Genomic DNA, 20,457 nt, shown 5'->3' with positions numbered 1-20,457 from the left:
CTTTGTACCTGCACCTCATTGAAGTGGGTTGTTTGAAGTCGCTCATTTCAGTTCATCAATCAGCGGGATAAATTAAACAGCTGACAGGGAGGGGAAAGGCTGCCCTCAGCCCTCCCCACGAGAAGCTGGCTGGGGATGGGGGGAAGCTGGGAAGGCAGCAATAAGACAAGCAGGGGGTGCTGGAGGCCAGCAGGAGCCAAACCGGGGCGCAGGGCAGGTGGGGAGCACAGCATGCTGCAGGCCAGCCCCACTGCCATGAGAGAGTTCTCCCTCCTGCACCTCTTCTGAGGGTTTGAACTCTTACGGCAGCACAATCGAAATAAATAGAGAGGCGCTGGAGATTATGTATTCTGCTGATAGCAACGGGAGAGGAATCCAATAATAAGCGTAGTTCAAACACGGTGTCTAACAACACTTCCCGGCCCAGCCCTGTCAAATTAGCAGAGCTATTTCCTTTCCTGCCGTATGATGTAGATTGATCGCCGGGTTTTATTAAGGACTAAGTGTTTTTAATAGCATAAGGGAAGTCTCCCCTGTAGGAGGGGAATCAATGCCCTCCATGCCCGCAATGATCCGGGGCTGCGTGATGCTGGGGCTGCGCTGGGCTGCTCTCTGCACGCAGCAGGCTGTGATTCTCATCCACCCATCTGTCCATCTGTTTTTTATCTGTCTGTCCATCTCAGCCCACCCCCAGCTCCATCCCAGCCATGACCTGGCTACTTACTCTTCACGGTGAGGAACATGGACTTGCTGATGTCTGTGCCCACCCCGTTGCTGGCCTGGCAGAGGTAGTAACCAATGTCCTCCTCCAGCACGTGGCGGATCAGCAGCGAGCTGTTGGGGAGGATCTGGATGCGGCCCGTCAGCGGGATGGGGTGGTACTGCTGGGGGTTCCCACTGCCTGGAGGGGGAAGCAGAGATGCATCACTGAGTGCACAGCTGAGGCAGGGGGTGCTTGTGGGGCTCAGTGGTGGGGTGACCCAGCAAGAAGGGTACTCGCCCCACTTGCACAGAGGTCCCCACACGCTGCTGTGTCCTCTCCCACGTACCTTTGGCATGTTTCCACATCACTTTGGGAGGAGGGTACCCATCAACGGAGCAATTCAGCACCCCGGCTTTACCATAAATGCCATCTTGGTTGTTGGGTTGAACCACAAACCGAGGAGGCACTGCATGACAGGAAGGAATCATAGAATCACAGAATGGTTGAGGTTGGGGATGACCTCTAAAATCATCTAGTCCAACCATCCACCTACCGTCAATCCCACTAACCACATCCCTCAGCACTACACCTACACGTTTCCTGAGCACCTCCAGGGACGGTGACTCCACCACCTCCCTGGGCAGCCTGTGCCAGTGCATCACCACTCTCCTAGTGAAGATTTTCCTAATATCCAACCTGAACCTCCCCTGATGCAACTCCAGGCCATCAAACTCTCATCCTATTGCTGTTTTCTGGGAGAAAAGACCGAACCCCACCTTGCTACAACTTCCCTCCGGGGAACTGGAGAGAGCAGTGAGGTCCACCTGAGCCTCCTCTTCTTGAAAATTATCTCTGCCTGTTGTTCCTCAGCCTGATTCCATCCGCTCCCATCCATCCTTCCCACCTTCCCACCCAATGGGGGGACCCCAAAGCTCTCACCCCTCACGATGAGCTGCCGCTCGCGGCTGACTGTGGCGGCGGCGTTGCTGGCGATGCACGTGTAGTTGCCGTTGTGCTTGAGGGAGACACTGGAGATCTGCAGGGAACTCATGAACTCCTTGCTCTCAATGGTGACGCCTGAGCCAGAGAGGATGACGTGCCCGTCCTTGCGCCATGTGATGTGGATAGGCATGTCCCCGGAGGAGACCACGCAGGGGATGTAGAGGAGCTGCCCGATGGAGGCTGGTGGGAACTCGAATGGCTGGATCAGAGGAGGGACTGTGGAGGGGAGAGGCAGAGCATGCTGTACAGCCCAGCTGGGGGAAGCCCTCACCTGTAGGGTTCAGGCCAGCAGAGGGATGAGGAGGGTGAGGAAAAGCAGTGTGTCTCCGGCTCCTGGCACTTGTCACAGGCTCGTGCATACCACTGAATCATTAAGGATGGTGAAGACCTCTAACATTAAGTCCAATTCCACCCCACTCCCACCATGCCCATAAACTGGGTCCCTCAGTGCCACACTTCCACGTTTCCTGAGCACCTCCAGGGGTGGTGACCCCACCACCTCCCTTGGCAGACTGTGCCAGCACCTGATTGCTCTTTTGGAGAAGAAATTTCTCCTAACGTCCAAACTGAACCTCCCCTGTCGCAGCTGGAGGCCATCACCTCTCATCTTAGCCCCAGCACCATCCCACAGCAGGACATGGCTTTGCAGAAGAGCGAGCCTGCTTGGGACCAGCACAGCAGTTCATATCCTATTGCCCCATCACCCGAAGCAATTTGCTGACCAGAAACAGGCAGGCTTTTGTCCACCCATAGCACTTCCAGGAGGGGTGGAAGACACTACTGAGCAGGTGACAGTATGACGTGACCATACGCAGGGCAGCACAGGGAGCTGCCAGCTCCAGCCCCTCTGTGTGCATCAGCTGAAATTCCACCTCAGCATTTATCTGCTCACAGAAAAGCAGTTATTAGATGGATGCTTTTCTTGAAGGCTATGGATTCAGAACCAGCCATTATCTTCCTGATAACTTAATTAGGCAACCGCAGCATCTCTGGCAATGTGGGAGGGGGAAGAAAGCAGAGAGAGGGAGACAATTAGCTTAACAAGGCTCAGCACCTGGTAGACGAGATCCTCTTTCCGCAGCCTCCATAATTAAATTAGCAGGCTGCCAATTGTCCCCTCGGCAGAAATAAGATGCCCTCTCATACAGACGTGGAGCCCCGGCAGGCAGGGCTCACCGTGCCACTGTGCACGGCCCCATCCCCACCCCACCCCTCACCCAGCGTGCTGCAAGGCTCTCAGTGCTCCAGCAGCACTGCTCAGGGCTCCAGGGACCATCCAGAACCAGGCTGGCCTCTTTTGGGTGTCCCAGAGCCCAAAGCCCATCCAAGCAGCCGCAAAGGGCAGCAATACGGGTCGGTCGTCACCCCCAAGACAGGCTGCAGCGACGTGGCTTGAGCTGCTGGAGCCATGGAGCCAGCAGCGCCCGCTTTCCATAATTAATGAATAATTAATTGGGAATGCACTGCAGTCTATTGCAGAGGGCTGGGCTTGTGCGCCTCCAAACACACCCCACAGGCCACTTGTGAGCACACAGCCTCTCGACAGAAGAGCTCTCCCTGTTCCATCTCCCCTTACCCAAAGCCCAAACCTCATCCTTCCTCCCCAAATGATCTTGTGCTGCATGCTCTGTCTGCAGCACTTCCCAGGTTCTCCCACACATGGCACAGCCCTGGCACCATACAGAGCCCCCGCATCACCCAGCACCGTGCTCCCACCGGTTCCTCTGGGCACAGCCAGGCAGCACGGCCCCAAGTGATTAATTAAAATGTTCCAAGATGTCTGCTGCTATATAACGAGCTGCGGGGCACCTCGACAATACAGAGAGCAGAGGATGCAGGAGGCTCCCAGTTGGGACATATGGCTGGGAGCCATGGGAGCAAGCAAGGGCTTGCAAGGGTGGCGGATAGAGGATGGAGGTGCTGGCGGGAGGGGCCCATAAAGATTTTACTGCCATTGCTTGGGAAGCCTGCGTAATTCACTGGTGGCACTTAGTGTGGCCGCCAGGCACTTGTGGCAATAAAAGCTTTACGGTGCTCCGCGCCATCCTGCACTCAACACGGTCATATTTATTTACTCTGCTGCTCGGAGTGAACTCCAAAGGTAGCAGAGGGCAGCTCAATTCCCCGCTGCCCTCTGTCCAATGGGCAGCACGTGCAGCCAGGCTGGGCTGGGTGTAACTCCGTGGAACGAAGGTGGATGGATGGCACTGCGTGGCAGCTCTCAGCCAAGGCAGTAAATCTGGGCTCATAGAGGTTTGCACGGCATTCACTTTCCAGGATATATGGATGAACTTCTGCGTCCACCTCCCAGCAATGGGCACAGAGCGAAGTGTGTGACTCAGCATCCCTCTGTGTGAGGATTTTGGTACAAGGGGAGGAACACAAAGGCTGGCTGTGGCCTGCAACGAGGGTGCAAGGGAGATCCATCCCCTTGGCACTGCCCGGAGGTTATCTGCAGCCCACACTTCCGCTAGCAAAGCCTCAGAGAAGAGCATTAGCTAATCAAGTAGTAGCATCTATAATCAGCTTGATGCACTCTCTTGCTAACCTGATTCATAATAAGAAAATGGTGGATGGGAGGGGAGGGTAGGAGGGGGATCAGCATAAGATCCGGTCCATAAATACCCTGCTCAGTGAGACAGAGGGAAAGACAATTGGCCAGCTCTGTCCCAGCGTAGCTGTGTTTGTCTGAATGATTTACTGCAAACACTGCACTGGCGACGGGCAGAGCCGACCCGACAACTCTGAGGACGGGAGATACGATAGCACTGTGCTCATAACACAATCTCAGCAAGTCACTGGGAGGGAATGCATCCGACTCAATTCATTAGGACTGATAGCTCCCTCAATGGGGCTGAATAATTGATGGCCTGTAGAAGCTTTTAAGATGTTCTGTGCGCTCGGAAGACCGAGAGTATTATTTTTTTAAAAGCTAACACACAGAGAAAAACATCAGTGAAGGTGATCCGAGCAAAGGTTAGATGTTTTAATACACTGTGTTTACACCGTAAATCCTTGCTCCGCTGCGTGTAGCAAGAAATGGAGCTGGTGCAGCAGCAAGCACACAGGTGGGTGAGAGGTGCGATGCAAGCACAGCGTTTGGGCTGCAGGGCATCCCATGCAAAGCCTCTCTGCCTTTGCCCTTTGCAGAGATGGTCCCAGCACCACCTGAATGTTTGACCCAGGCCACCTCTGCAGCTCCTTACCTTTCACCGTGACGTGGACGCTCTGGCTGATGGAGAGCTGGGGCTGGATCAGCACGCTGCACAGGTACTCCCCTTCGTCCATGCCTTTCTGGACGTCCATCAGCTTCAGGGTCCCGTTCTCAAAGACCACTTGGCGGTGGTTATCGGGCAGCAGCAAAGAGTCCTTGTACCACTTGATGGAGTAATACGGGTACCCGATCACCCTGCAGTTGATGAAAGTGTCCCTACCCGCGACCGCCGTTATGTTCTTCATCGCCCGGATGCTCGGGGGACCTACATAGTGGGGAGGAAGGAAGAGGCAGGCTAGGTTAATTCCGAAGGGCGGTTTGTTTGCACACAGATCCGCTGCAAATGCTGCTGCTGCCCCTCAGAGGGACACCAGAAGCTGCTGAGAGACACCTGGGGAGTGCTCCCAACCGCCCCAGCTGCTCTGCCAAATGGCCTTGGTGCAGAACTGCACGCAGGGGCCTCCCTTCCATTTGTACATTTATTTATTTTCAACTGAAACAGCCCATTCCGTGCCTCTCACTGGTTGCCTGAGTACTGCCCAAAGCCAGCTCGCCCCCTGTTCCCAGCTGCTCTCACGCTGGCTGGAGGACTGGAGGCATGCTGCAGGTGAGTATTATAACAAGAGGTTTCATGCTTCAGTAATTATATTGTTCTTGTGGCTGTCGTATAAAATAGCAAACCCATCTGCAGATTAACTCCATCTTGGCTCCTCACCCTAAGTGGTGAGGATGACAGCTTAGCAGACACTCCAGATAAGCCAAGGTTGCCTTTAGTGTGTTTCCGTACATTAAGTCCCACTGCCCCCAGATGGGGGGCACCCATCAGCTGTTGGTAAGGTTTGGGTGGGAGATGCTCTGTCCCCATGGAGCAGGGAGGTGTCTGAGGGCACAGCAGCATGGATTCCCCCCCTGGTGCACCATAAGAAGGAGCAGGGAGAGATAAATTAGCATCTGTAACTGTCTCCTGGGCCTGTTGGAGGGACTTGCTCAATTCCAAGGCAAAAAAAAAAAAAAAAAAAAAAAGCCTGAATCTTATCTAGTGACAGGCAGTCAGGACCAAAAGAGGGAGAGAAAAAAAAAGAAGACAATGAAACATCCTCATTCAAAACGCTGCAATTGCTTCTCGTGGCTGGGACATGAACTCGCTCCAAATTTAGCAGAAAATGGCAGCAAAATCCAGACTCTCCCGGGATCCCAGCCAAAAAGCCACTAGATCCATTTCAAACCTGAGACACAGACAAACACAGCTCTTCAAGCCTCTTTCTCAGTAGATAAATTAATGTTACCTTGACTCTGCTCTCACCTACGAGCCTAGAAGCTTTAACTGGTGATTATGAACGGGCAGGGGCTTACAGCACGCCCCGTGCCCTGCAGAACGCCCTACGACACACAGAACAACGCGCTCCAGTGTGACAACGCATGATTCACACAGCTGTGGCTTTAGCAGACAAAGAAAACACAGACACAACACATCCAAGCTCATTTTCCATCATTCCCCGTGCTGCCTCATCATCACTTGTAACGGGATCGGGGCTGGATGGGGTGAGCTGGGGTCCTGGGTTGGTTTGGGGACACATCACTGGTGACTGCAGAGGAATGGACAGCACAGGTCACTTCTGAGCCACCAGAAGGTCCTTCATGGAGGTGCTTGCTGCACAGACCCAACGCTGGGAAGGGTGAAAGCAGAGCCCAGCAGGGAGGTGCCGCCCCTCTGGGAAGTGTTGCTCTGGATGCGCACTCAGTTCAGTGCCCCGCTCTGCGCCACGAGGAAGATCCATCCCATGGCTTTGGGGGCCAGCAGGGCTGCAGGGGGGTCAGGCATGGAGGATCTGCACGGCTGGGAAAGGGCAGGGGCGAGGAGGAACAGAACACAACCAAAAGCCCAGTAAAAGCCCTATTCTGATATTTAAAAGTAGACAGGCACCTCTTACGTTTATTCGCGCTTGGTATTCGGCGCTGCCCACCGAGTTCCGCGCGGTGCACCGGTACACGCCGCCGTCCTTGATCTGCGGGCTGGTGACGTTCATGTGGCTCACCGTGGTGCCGTCCGACATGGTGTACTGGTTGGTGCGGTGCCCGTTGTCCCGTGGGATGGGCTCGTCGTCCAGGGCCCAGGTCACGGTCGGGGGCGGCGCGCCCTTGGCGGCACACATCAGGGAGAACTGCTCCCCGGGGTTCACCACCTTCTCGCTGAAGGAGGAGACGATGCGGGGGGTCCCATCTGGGGGCACCCAGCGGGAGCGGGGTTAGGGCACGGCTGCAGTCACCCGCACGGATGCGCCCGTGCCCCTGTGCCCTGTGTGCCCTCGGCTCAAAGGGTGCCCATCCCAGCTCCAACACCCAAGGATCGCCATCCCGTTGTCACAGAAAAGGCGAGAAGATGCCTTGTGGAAGGCGGGGTGCCCACCCTGCTGGCACTCGTTTCCCTCTCTCCTTGCATAAAGCATCCAGGGATGAGGCAGCTCGGAAAGGGGCAGAGAAAAAGCCACCACCAACCCCCGCCCCAAGGAAGCCAGCTCACCCTCCAGCATGATGATGGAGAAGTCCTGTGCTGTCTGGGACTTGCGGGTGGCAAAGCACTGGTAGGCTCCAGAGTGGCTCTTTTGTGCTGCTGTGATGAGGAGGGTTTCATTGCTGATGCCCCGGATGGAGATGAAGTCATCCACCACCACCAGGTCTGTGTTGCGGTACCAGCGGATGATGTACTCAGGTGACCCACTGAGGGCACAGGAGAGGATGACGGTGCTGCCGATGCCCGTCTTGAGCTTCTTTGGTGTGAGGGTCACACGCAGAGGGTCTGTGCGAGAGAGCAGTGACATGTTGGGGATGCTGAGCAGCGGGTGCCTCCTTTGCCTTTCCGTCTCTGGAATCACCAGCCTACATGCAAAATGTCACCACGCAGCTAGGGGTGGCAACCCTGTCCTCCCTCATGCTGCTTAATGGGTGTTAATGTTGGGGTGGCAGTAGGGACGTGGCTCTTTGATGGGACAGAGCCGAGTGGAGATGTGCCAGGGCAGCCCGGGTGCTGCTGGTGGCTGCAGGAACCCCCAGGAGCAGAATGGGCGGTAAATATTTGGCCTGCCCAGATGGTATTTACTGTTTGGCTGGAGCTTATTTTATGTAAATCAGCAAAACAAAGCACAGAGGCACCTCGCAGAACATTGCTATCCAGCAATTTACATCCCGTGGTATTGCACTGCTTTTTCCAGAGGTCCCGATTAAAGCGGTAAATCAGGGGATGGCTGCAGATCTGCTGCAGCAGCATTACAAACTCCCCCCGAACGCCCCGAGCACCACATCGAACACGCTGCGTAGCGAGGCACGCACGCAAAACACAAAGCTGTACGGTTTCCCAGAGATGGGCAGGAGGCAGCTCTCCCCTCCAGCACTCACCGATGACCGTGAGGGTCCCTGTGACCTCTGCAGACCCGAAGGTGTTGGTCACCTCACAGATGTAGGTCCCGCTGTCCTCCACGCGCAGGTCGGCGATGCTCAGCCCCGTGATGCGTTTGGCCCAGCGGCCGTCAGCAGGCAGCGGGCGCCCGTCCTTGAGCCAGCGGATGGCAGGGTTGGGGTATCCCGAAGCGATGCAGGGCAGCTCCACCAGCCGGCCTGCGCGCACCTCCCGTGACTGGAAGCTGTCTAGCATGGTGGGGATGGACTCAGCTGGGTCTGCGTTCGGAGAGGAAATCAACTCACCCAGAGAAAAGAGGGGAGATGCGCTCCTGCTCCCGGCCAGTGTGGAGAGCTGGGCTCTGAGCTGATGGGGACGCAGGGAGCAGTGGGGCAATGCTGTGTCACCCGGTGGAACCTCCCCAGGGAGCCTCACCCGAGCGGCTGAGGGATGGATAAACTCAGCACTGTAGGAATTACTCAAGGTGACACCTAATTGGTGCAAAATACACAAATTCTGTGGCACATTTCAAAATTTACAAGCAAAAGGGGCCCATCAGGCAGCTGGGAAAGGAGAAAATTAATCACCAAGTCTCAGGCGTGAAATTAAATTCCAGGGGAAAGAAACCTCTTTCATTACTCCCAAGCAGAAGTAAAACGCTGTGACGTGTAAATAATGACAGCGACCAGGAGGGGACAGAGGCACATCGAATGCAAAGGGAGAGGGAGCCGGGTGCCCTGTGGCTGCCCACGCTTCTCTCTGGGATCCAACAGGACCGGGTCGAGGAATCTCAGCCATTCCCAACCCCATCCCAAACCCTCTGCAGGGGTTAATTCAAGGAGTTAGCGCGGGAACCGTGCACACGTGGCTAGAAAAACCATATGGCAGAGCGCGGGCGAGCTGCAGCTGACGAGCGGGAGAGACGATGCAGCTCCCGAGCAGAGTAATTTGGGCAGTGAGCGGAGCCAGGAGCGCCCGGAGCCAGCCGGCACTACGGACTGCGCCGCTCGGCCGCAGTATCGCTTGCTTCTTCGTCACATCGCGTCAGGCTGCTCACATCGCCGGCTGTCACATCGCATCGCCGCGCGCCCCGTCGCCTCCTGCTCAGGGTGCTGCATGGCACGGCTGCCCACCGCCGGGCACTGGGGCACGGCACGGACCCCCCGTGGTCCTCGCACCCCCCCCTGGGACATGGGCAGGGGTGCACCCACAGTGGGGCCCGCAGGCTGGGTGCTGTCCCCAGGGCTAGATGGGACTGGGCACATGGCTGGCACACCTCGGGAGCCTCGCGCTCACCTGACACCGAGAGCCTGGCCCCGTTGCTCTGCCGCGTCTCCCCGCTGTACTTGTGCTTGGTGATACACCTGTAGGTGGACAAGGCATCTTCCTTCTGCACGTCCGATATGTACAAACCTCCATAAGAAGTAATAAAAAACCTATTTTCTGGAGACACAAAGAGGAAAGGGAGGAAAAGGGTGAGTGTGTCCTCGCACCACGTGCTCTTCTCCTGTACACAACCCCTGCTCGCGGGGTCGGCATCACCAGGGCTGCAGTTTGGGTAGGTTGGCAAGGATGAGTGCTGCACATGGGTGTGCAACAGCAGCCCACATGTCCCTGGGCACTGCACTCCCCCGGAGCATCGCTCATGCTGTGGCACACATCCTGCCCACGCACTGAGGTATGTGGGCTGTCCTTGCAGCCTGCCTGCAGCCCATGGTCCCAATGCCAGTGCCCAGCTGCACAGTGTTGGCTGTGCAGGATGCTGCGGGGCACGGCCCTGGGCTCGCAGTGATTCCGTGGCTGCAGTTGAAGAAGGGAGCACAGGCAATGAAGCCCATCTTGGTGTGCTACATAGCAACGCTGCAATTAAAAGTGAATCCGTCCTGCTGAGTTAATAATTAGCTTAACTTACTTAGAAGCATGTGAAAACAAATAAGGGCTTGAGTTGATAGTGGAGCACCGGGGGAAGATTGCTGAGGCCACCGGGTGGCACAGCACAGCCCTGTGGCACTGCCTGGCTGCCTTTAGGTAAGCCCAGGCACGTGGGAAAGGCACGAAAAGCAAACCACCAGAACAGCCTCTGGAGAGGATGGCAGAACTTCTCCCTGCCCCCAGAAGCAGCGCTGGAGGCTACAGATTGATACAAAGCAGTTCTGCACCCAGGAACTGGAGTGTGTGCATCACAAAAGCCAGGTGAAGGGTAGACCTGACCCTGCTGGCACTGCCCCAAATCCCACTGTAGCTCAGCTGGACAGGTGAGTTTGACTCTAATTGAGAGTATTTGGGACTCCAGACAGAGGAAATAGAAGCCTCACTAAGATGCAAGTCGAACTGTGGTTTAATGGAAGGCACAGGCAGGAGAAACTTGAGCATCCCAAGAGCCCAGGAGAGGACTGGAGGGGTCGGTGCCCCACACCATCAGTTGGTGGCATTAAGAGCTTCATGCAAACCTCTGTAAAAGGGAAGGGGGAGCAGTCCTGCAAACGCAGCTGAAATAACATGCAAATCAAGCATTAATTTTTCATCTCCCATCAAACCAGTAAGCAGAGAGCTTTGGCTGCACTGGAATTTGAGAAGGGGGGAGTCAGTTTCTATGGTAACAGCTGCTGCATTTTGCAAAGTGCTCTGCAGCCCCAGCTGGCCTCCCCCACAGCGCGCACTTCTGTGCATGCCTAACTGCAGCCCTGCTGCCAGGCGCGCTCACAAGTGCTCTGGAAACAAAGACTTGGAGAGCAGCAGCAATGTGCAGGGACCCAGGAGCAGCAGCAGCACCACGGGGACCTCGTGCCACCTTGGACACTTGGCTCCTGGAGCCAGCATGCACAGATCTAGGTGAAGCTCATGAGTTGGGTAAGAGCCAGACAGAAGTGCGGCTTTAAAGATGCCATGGCATTAAATGTAAGGTCTACACAACCTGACAACACAGCCTCAATTCTTTTTTTTTGTTTTTTTTTCTTCCCAACGAGGGACAAATAACTTGGTTGAGGAGCACTGCATTGGTTCAAGGGAAAGATGCAGGGCAATAATTGATGTAAGCAGGTCTGACGGAGACCTCACCGGAGTGACTTATGGCTCAGTTAGCCAGCGAGATTAACGTCGAAGGTCGCCGAGCAAAATCAGATCTTTCTGCCTGCCAGGAGGTGGAAAAGCTTTACAGGATGCAGAGGATTAAGTACATCCACAGCCAGGCTGGAGCTGTGTGCCTCTAATAACTCTTTCAGCCAGATCTCAGCTGCTTCTGTGGCAAAGGCTTTGCAGTACCCTTCTCCCCTCTCCCTGTTGTGGGGTGCCCATCACCAGAGAGCTCATCAGCAGGGTACCCACCACCGAGATAGCCATTGCCAGGGCACCCCTCACCAAGGTATCCATCACTAAGGTACCCATCATTGAGGAATCATCACCAGAGTGCCTGTCACCAAGGAACCCATCACCAGAGCACACATCACGGAGGCACCTGTCACTGAGGCACCCATCGCCAGGAAAAAGTGGTGCTCTCCTGCGTGCAGAACATTAGGAGGATCTCCCCCTGTACACACACACATCCCTGTGCTTTCTGCTACTGAAATCCCATCCCCATCCAGCAGCCTGCAGTGACCATGAAGCTCGAACATCAGTTCCCAAGGGCCTTCCAATTCCAAGAGAAAAATTACAGTCGATACAGGTTACCAGTTACCACTCCATCCAATATAGATTTATAAAAACAATGGGGTCAGGGCTTCAGGAGAGAGCACATTTTATAGTTCATGAGACTAATGAGATAACTTTCCCTTGGTACTCTGGGGCCAATATTTCCTTACGCAGTCTATTTTAACTGCTGGAGAATCAATAGGTGCCAGCATTTATGAATTAGCCATACTTGGAGCATATGCAACCCAAGGCATCCCGGACAAATTCAATAAATGTTTGGTGCTATTTGTGGCCACGTTTAAAGTGACAAATGCCTCCCTTGGGTGAAAGGCATGGAGAGGGAAGCCCCTAAGTACACAGCCCGTGGTTTCTCTGCGTGGGAATGAGAAGCCTCCCAAATGCCATTCACCAAAGGGAGCCAGGAGGGACTCCTGGTCCACTCCATGTTCCCCAGACCAGGGCTGGTGCCACGGCACCACACGTCCCTTTATCCCAACGCCTGACCCCGGGGTCGCTGCTTAGCAAATACCCAAAGCGGAGGGCGCCCGGATTAGGCGCGAAGATTAAAGATCCATCCATCCATCCCAGAGATGGTAAATAGGAGCCGCGACTCGAGCCCAATGCAAATTTAATAAGAGCTGCACGATATCTGACAGATTTATTTACATGTTTCCCTGCACACAGGATCCCAGGGGACGTGTAAGGCAGTCGCAGGCTCCCCAGCCCTTTCAAAGGAAACACATTTCTCCTACGTAGCCAATGCAAAGCTGAGCAGCCCAGCACCCAGCACAGCGCTTCCACCTTGAAGTTCCGTGGGCATCTGTAAAATCACCGACTCCAGCTGAGTAAGTGGGTCACGCTTTGCACCAAAGGGCTCCCTGCCTTCTTTCTCCTCCTCCTCAATCCAGGAGGAACGGGGCTTTGCTGGAACGAGAATACCGTGTCCTAGAAATGTCGCTTTGGGGAGGCTGAGGCACTGCACCCCAGCTTTGCTGCATCCCAGGCACTGCGGTGGGGTGGCGGCAGCTTCCAGAACGGTTCCCCCGAGAGGAGGATGGAGGGGATACTGGCACGAGGGAGCAGCCCTGCAGCCAGCTCTGTGTGTGCTCACCAGTGCCCAGTGCAGTGCCAGCTGCCAGCCGGTGCACAAGAGCCGGAGCGCACGGTGAGCTTTGTGCAAAAGCCCTAAAAACCCCTCCCAGACAGCTGCGGAGCATCACCAGGACCTCCCCTTGCAGACCTAAATTTAATCCCTCCCCACGCTCACTCCTGGCCAGAGCACCACAGAAGCACTGAATCACAGCAGCATGCAAGGCCACCCCAAAATCTACGCTCCCCCACCAGGCTGAGACCCACACAGCGGGGATGGATGAAGTCGGGGAGTCACGGCAAGCTGCCCACCTCCCCCTCCCCTTAATCTCCTTTATAAGCATGGCTCTATCTCCTCCTGTTACAGGATTAACACCCATCTCTCATTCTCCTCTTGCAACAAGATTTTATTTCTAATTACGCTGTAATAAAACTGGGCGCGCTCCCAGGGTTGCTTCCAAATGACTTGTAGACACTCGGCGAGATTGGATCCTACTCGGGCCCATTGTCAGCGCGCCTGCCTGACATTCATTAGACATGCATGAGGGAGATGTTTTAAGAATGGAATTGCATTTAAATGGGCTTTCTGAGAAGGAGAGATGAAACAAAAAAAACAAGGCAGAGGGAGAAAAAGACGCTGGAGCAGCTGAGGAGCGGATGTAATTGTCAGCTCGCTGTCACACAGCTGCCCTGCTCCCGGTGGCACAGGAGGGGCCGAGGGGCCAAAGGGCCAAGGGGCCAGGGTCTGGCACTAATCCCCCAATAAACCCCATCCCGTGCCCTCCAGAGCTGCAGTACAGCAGCAGATAATTTTCTGCTGAATTACCTCTTAATGCGGTACAGAATTACCTGCAGGACGGCGGGTTGCAGGGGACAAGTGAATAAACACCAAAGGAAATGTCCTGGTTTTCCCCAGCCTTGTGTTTGGTTCTGACCACCAGATTTACGGCCGGGGGGCGGCGGTGTGGGAACAGCCCCTGCAAACAGCTGCACGACTGAGCTGGGCTCTGCATGACAGGGCTGTGCACTGCATGATGGAGCAATGCACTGTGCAACGGAGCTGTGCACTGTGCAACAGAACTGTGCACTGCGTGCTGGAGCCGTGCATGGTACGATGGAGCTGTGCACTGTATGATGGAACTACGCCCTATATGATAGAGCTCTGCACTGTATAACAGAGCTGTGCATGGTACGTTAGGGTTGTGCACTGTGTGATGCAACTGTGCACTGTGTAACTGAGCTGCACGCTGTACAATAGAGCTGTGCACTGCACAGCAGAGCTGTGCACGGTACAATGGAGCACCGCACTGCATACCGGAGCTGCTCACTGTGTGGTGGAGCTGTACCATGGAGCTGCGCACAAGGGAGATAAACTGCTTGCAGACACCCAAATTCAAGGGATCAAAAGTTGAGGAATGAATGATTCAGCTCATAGGGAAGCTGACGGGTGAGAGCCACTGTGCTGAAGCTCCCACATGCCATAGCCCAGCTCTCCCTGCCCCACATTTCCTCCTCTTTCCTGGAATCTTACAGGCCAGGTAACAGTCAGCATCTACATCATTCTACTACTGGTGCCACAGGCTTGCCTTCTGTGTTTCTTTCTCTTCGGGCAATGGAGGCACAAGGAGAAGTTTGGGTTTTCTGCACAGGAAGCTTTTTAACAAAAGAGCAAAAGGCTGCAGTTTGTAGCTGCAACCACAGTCCCAGTAGGAGCTTAAGGAAATCATCACAGAAATGCTAATTTCATTTAACACCAGAAAATGAAAAATGCCACTGTCACTTTAATACGCTGTGCATATCTTATTTCCAGTGCACCATTGCTTCAGACATTTTCCTTCCCCAGTTTGCTTGCTTGCAGCGTGCACCAAAACCTGGGTGCCACCCCCCAGCCTTACAGTCAGCAAACCTGGGGAAGCAGATGCTAAGAAAGATCTCTTTCTATTAACTCCCTGGGAAGCAGCACGTCCTGCAGGGCTGCGAGGAGTTATTAAATCAAGAGTAATTATTTACCAAAGGGCCATTCTCAGAACTCACTTCTACAGGAGTAAATGCGGAATTGTGCCGCCGACAAACCGGGCTCACGCGGAGCAGAACGGCCCTCGCTGGGTTTCAGACACTGCTGAGCTTTTTTGGCCCGACCCCCCCAGCACCGCAGAGGACTGAGGAGGAATCCATCTCCCAAGGTGGTCCAGAGACGCCTGATTCCAGCAGAAAATTACAGAACAGGATGAAGAGCATTACAAAATGAAGAGGAGGGGACTCGAGATTTCCATGGCTAATCCTGTTAACGAGACAATTTCTTATCAAACTCATTATGTGGCGCAGAGCGGAGGGGAGGGACGGGCTGGCAGTGGGGCTGGGGGGGCTGAGGGCAGCCCCATCCCCACAGCACATTGCTTCGGCACAAACTGTATTTTCATTTCTGAAGACAGCTAAATATTACCGGAGTGACATTTAGTGCAACACAGTGCCGTCTGCTTCAGCTCCGCATCGAGTCCTCTCCTCTCCTCTCCTCTCCTCTCCTCTCCTCTCCTCTCCTCTCCTCTCCTCTCCTCTCCTCTCCTCTCCTCTCCTCTCCTCTCCTCTCCTCTCCTCTCCTCTCCTCTCCTCTCCTCTCCTCTCCTCTCCTCTCCTCTCCTCTCCTCTCCTCTCCTCTCCTCTCCTCTCCTCTCCTCTCCTCTCCTCTCCTCTCCTCTCCTCTCCTCTCCTCTCCTCTCCTCTCCTCAGCAGAGGGGATGGCAGGCATTAGAAAAAAAAAAAAAGGAAAATAATCCACTCGTGGCAAAGAAACAAATGATGCTTTTTAGGATTTTTTTTTTAACTTCCCGTTCCGATGAGCGCCATTCTATGGGAAGAGGTGAGAACCAAACGCTTCAGCCCCCAGGCTTGGCACCGCCATGGAGCTGACCAGATGCCCGCTCCCAACCAACCCCTCTGATTTTGACCCCCTCCCCCCCAACGATTGTGGGTGTTTTTAGTGCAACTCCGTGACGGCGCTGTCATTTTCTAATTTTTTTTTTTTTTAATTTCTTTTCCGTTTGCTATTTCAAAAAATCGCGGACCTCGTCAGATTTCATGCTAATGAGAAGGGAATCTGGATCGGGAACTGTGCAGAAAATTTGCATCTCAAAGAGGAAAACAGGAAGTCACTAAGAAAGGAAAATCCACCGCTGAGGTGTCGTTCATGGCCATAATTAGGCTAATGCTGCTCCATTCTGTCAACTCATTCTCATCAGCCTCGGGGTGACTCATGGGGGACATTGGGCTCCTTCCCAACGTGACCCCAATAAAGACTGAGGGCTTCTGGAGCCTTCTGAACCAACAGTGCCAAAGGGACCCCCCAGCTGCACCATGGCACTGCTTCCCTCTCGTGCACTGAAGCTCTTCACTTAAAGAAAAGGTGAAAATATGGCAACAGCCTGATGTCAGCACCAACCTCCTCAATAGGTTGGCCATGGGGTGCCCTGGAGCTGCCCCGTGCCCCCTCTGGCCCATTTGGTACAGACCCAAATGGTGCAGTTTTCCCATCAATTTCCCTCTGATTTCTTTAATTGGGTTTTGCTGCTGTTGCAGACATTCCTGTGCAAACAATGTGGAATAGCTTTAACCAAGCTGTTTGCTCATAAAGAGCCGTCGTGAGCACGGAGGGTGACAGAAATGGGAAAGGTTTGATGAAAACACTGGGGAAAACAACGGGTTCCTCGGCCCGTTCCAATCCATCAGCAATTTGGGTTATTAAAAATACAGGAGGAAACAAATCCTAACGTTTGCAATCAAACCTGGAGAAACCTTGAAAGGACAAATACCTGCATAGGAGGAAATGTGTCCCCCCACTGAAGCCTGCAGGAGTTGTGTTGCAATTATGACAGGAGCGAGGCTGCTGGATAACGTGAGAGTTATTTTCCCCACTTACGTTGTCAAATGATCATTTCGCCCTGCAGTGAAATCTCAATAATTATAACGCCGAACCACGAAAGAACAAAGAAATAAAAAAGCAGCGAGGGTTTTTCTGTGTGTGTGTGGTTTTTTTTTCTGAAGGATCAGGTTGGGGAGAGCTGCAATCAGAGGGCTGAGAGTGCAATTTTTCCCTAATTATCTCCTTTAGGGCCGTGCATCAGCAGCGAGATCCCCATCGGCTGCAGGGAGCACTGTGCACCAATGGGGCTTTGCATGGGCTCCAGTGGGATGTCCTGCAGTTTGGCTGCACCCCTTTGCACAACAGTCACTCTTGCAAGGGGAAAAGCAACGGGAAATAAAAGAGAATGGGAACAGAGAAGGGGAAGTGGGGCGAGGCGGGGGGATAAAGAAGGGGAGGAAGAAAAACAAGACGACAGAACGCTTGCTCCACAGCCCTCGGCTAAATTACAAACCGGTTTACTGAGGTGGAAAGCTGCAGTGAGCTGAGGAGGAATATGTGGAAACCATCTGCAGATTTAAAAATAATCTATTTTACGATCACCCTCGAACATATTCTTTTGCGGAAACCAAATAGGATTTGTTGTTGTTGTTTTGTATAAACTGTTAGGGGAAAATTACTAGAAACATGCAGGGGGTTTTGCCTTCTTGAGTACTGAGAGTCTAAATATGCCCTTCCTTATGTTTAGAATAGTAACAGTCATCTTAAAATTAACTTGGTCTGCATCAGAGCCTCCAACAGTAGCAATTCTGAGCCTGCAGAAAGCAGGACAGACCTGCGCTGGGTATCTCCGCTTCGTGCTGACAGATGTCTTCCTACATACAGTAAATATAGGTCGTCTTTTCCTACCCGGAGAACTGTGTATCTTAATTAACCGGGCCACTAGCAGCATATGTAATGATTTTTTTGCAGCTTGCTCAGTAAACCTTGCCTTACTGAGACGCAGAAGCACGAAACATGCGTGCGAGCCACCCTCTGCCCTCATCCCCAGCCATGCACACACTGCAGTGTGGCTTCAGCTTTTGTTTTTCGCTAGGAAATCTGCAACCAACACAGAGCAGGTGCCCTGGTGCTCAGCTTCACCCCGAGAGCCACATGTCCCACGGGATGAGCAGTGCCACCGCTTTGCCATCATGCCAGGAACAGGGGGGCCTACAGTGTCCTTACCAGGAGGAAAGGGATGCAGGATGCAGCAAGATGGGGGGACATGGAATCAGAAAGCCCCACACTTGGGATGCTCTGGCTGCATGCAAAGCAGAGCAAGAAGTTCCCTGGGACTTGCATAGGGAAGCACAGAGGCCAGGAGGCTCCTGCTGCAAAATGGAACAGCACAGGAGTGCTGCACACTGTGCCAGGCTGCGCCTATTCCTGCTGATCCGAGAGCACGCTTTGATTTGAAGAGGAAAGCCAGCAGCCCTGCACACGGAGCTCTCACTGCCAAAATGCAGGATTGGAGCAGGGCGGTCCCACGCTGCCCTGAGCTGCTGCTGTCCCGCATCGGGCACATGCACAGCTCCTCCACCCCTCCCTGCTGCTTACCAGGGGAAAAGCCAAGTGAAGTCAGCTCGAACAAAGGGCAGAACTTCTTCCCCGCTCATTAGCACTGGAAAAGCGGCAGCAAAAAAAAAATCCCCAGGACATAACCTTCTCTTTGACTGTGAAGTCTGAATGGCTCAGAGTGAGCGGTTACACTTATTCTTTGCATTTCCCCTTGCACAAAGAGCTGGAGTGCGTGTTTTTCAGCAAGAAAAAGGAGGTGCCCCAAAGCTGGGAGCATCGCTTCCCCATGCAGGGACCCAGCAATGGCAGCAGGAGGAGAGGAGCTGCTACGCCATCAGCTGCGTCTTATCAATGATTATCAAGACAAGGCGGATGTATGTCGACCTACTTAGAGGTCTGTGAGAGATAACGGCGACGGAGCCCTGCTAAATCCTTGCAGTTTGTCCACCCAACAAACAGCGCTGGGATGCACCCTGCAGAACAGATGCATGGCTTTGGTCCCTGGGCCATCGATCACCAACACCAAGTACACCCCAGCATCCCCCCGGTGTCAGGGACATGAGCAGGACATCCCTCTTCTGTCCTTTTTGTAGCTGCCTACGGACCTGGAAGCCAAAGTTAGGCAAATCCAACCATGAAACGATTTGCAATTTCCTAGCAACGAGCAGTGAAATGGTGGGGCAGCTCAGCAGCAGGGCAGGGGAACTGCACGTGGAGTCTTTAAATGAGGTGAGTGTGCCATGCACTGTGCTGGCGCTATGGCTGCTAAGGGCAGGAGTCCACTCACATTTCATCTATAAAAACACCGCTGCGTTCACATGCACCCACTAATTACTCAACCTGCTCCTCTATCAGGGGAATAATGAGGGGAAAAATAATCAGAAATCTGGTCAAAACCCACCAATGCACTCCTGCAGCATTCCAGCATATCTGCTTGCTGCAGCTTTGGGGCACGGCTGCTCGGCTCTGGGCACAGCACAGAGGTGTGGGCAGCACTTCCAGAACCATAGAATCATTAAGGATGGAAAAGATCTCCAGGATCATCTAGTCCAGCTGTTCACCTACCACCAATACTGCCCACTAACCATATCCCTAAGTACCACACCTACACATTTATTGAGCACCTGCAGGGATGGTAACCCCACCACCTCTCTGGGCAGTCTGTGCCAATTCCCAACCACTCTTTTGGAGTTTTTCCTGATATCCAACTTGAACCTCCCAAGAAAGCAAGCACAACTGAAGCACCCACCCAAATGGATGCATCAGGAGGAAGGGGATCCAGGAAGGCCATCTTCCCATTTCCCAACTTCTCCACTCCTCTTAGGAACCAGGCTTCCATGCTAAAGGACAAGAATGCTGCCAAGGGGAGCCTTGCTGTCCCTGTACCCTTAGCTTCACTAGAATCAGTGTCAGTGCCTGGCAGAGGGGAATGGGAGCACAGCCCCCCCTGCACACAATGCAATCATGTGCAGGGGAGGTGAGGAGGGAAACAAAAGCCAGCAATAAATCACCACCCTGCTGCTACCCAAGGAGATATAATTAAGTTTATGCCTAGAGTGGCTCTGCTGACGGTAGTCCTGGAATGAGATAAACAGAACGCACGAGGTTAGGCTGTAATGATACAGGAGTGGATTGGCAGGTGATACCTTTGCTTAGCAGTGGTGCTCAATTAGTCAGCTGCAATTTTCACATGCAAGCTGCAGGGCAGAGAGCCACCGGGTCTCTGTTCCCCTCCTGGGCATGGGGTCACCCCATGGTGTTGCTTGCGACCCACTTCTCCCTGAGTCCAGGCTTAGCTTTAAGCACATGAAATGTCCACTGATCTCCAAAGGATTATTTGTGGGCTTAACTGATGTGCAGGTCATCCTGCAGGCCTTGGGTGGATGCTCGGCATCTCTGTGTTTTAGGAGAAAATTTCCTAACGCTTCCTAAATATTCTCCTCCATTCCCATACAAAAAAAAACAAAAAACAAAAAACAAAAAACACCACCAACAAAGCACAAATCCAAATC

The 20,457-nt window shown here is 53.7% G+C and overlaps 1 protein-coding gene across 1 annotated transcript in view; it reads right to left on the bottom strand.

Annotated features, from left to right (window-relative positions):
• Window positions 1-20,457, bottom strand: part of DSCAML1 (DS cell adhesion molecule like 1) — a gene marked incomplete at both ends in the record, with an annotated part of 78,934 nt that overhangs the window by 16,345 nt on the left and 42,132 nt on the right. The window contains 8 exons of the mRNA XM_079545683.1: window positions 725-897; window positions 1,046-1,169; window positions 1,643-1,921; window positions 4,912-5,184; window positions 6,844-7,140; window positions 7,441-7,716; window positions 8,313-8,591; window positions 9,610-9,756. Coding sequence (XP_079401809.1) covers window positions 725-897; window positions 1,046-1,169; window positions 1,643-1,921; window positions 4,912-5,184; window positions 6,844-7,140; window positions 7,441-7,716; window positions 8,313-8,591; window positions 9,610-9,756 — 1,848 coding nt within the window. The remainder of the gene's footprint in view (window positions 1-724; window positions 898-1,045; window positions 1,170-1,642; window positions 1,922-4,911; window positions 5,185-6,843; window positions 7,141-7,440; window positions 7,717-8,312; window positions 8,592-9,609; window positions 9,757-20,457) is intronic.

The sequence above is a fragment of the Tetrao urogallus genome (genome assembly GCF_951394365.1).
Source record: "Tetrao urogallus genome assembly, chromosome: 22".
NCBI classification, from domain to species: domain Eukaryota; kingdom Metazoa; phylum Chordata; class Aves; order Galliformes; family Phasianidae; genus Tetrao; species Tetrao urogallus.
The sequence above is the reverse complement of the archived record's forward strand: the minus strand, read 5'-3'. Positions and strand labels throughout refer to the sequence as shown.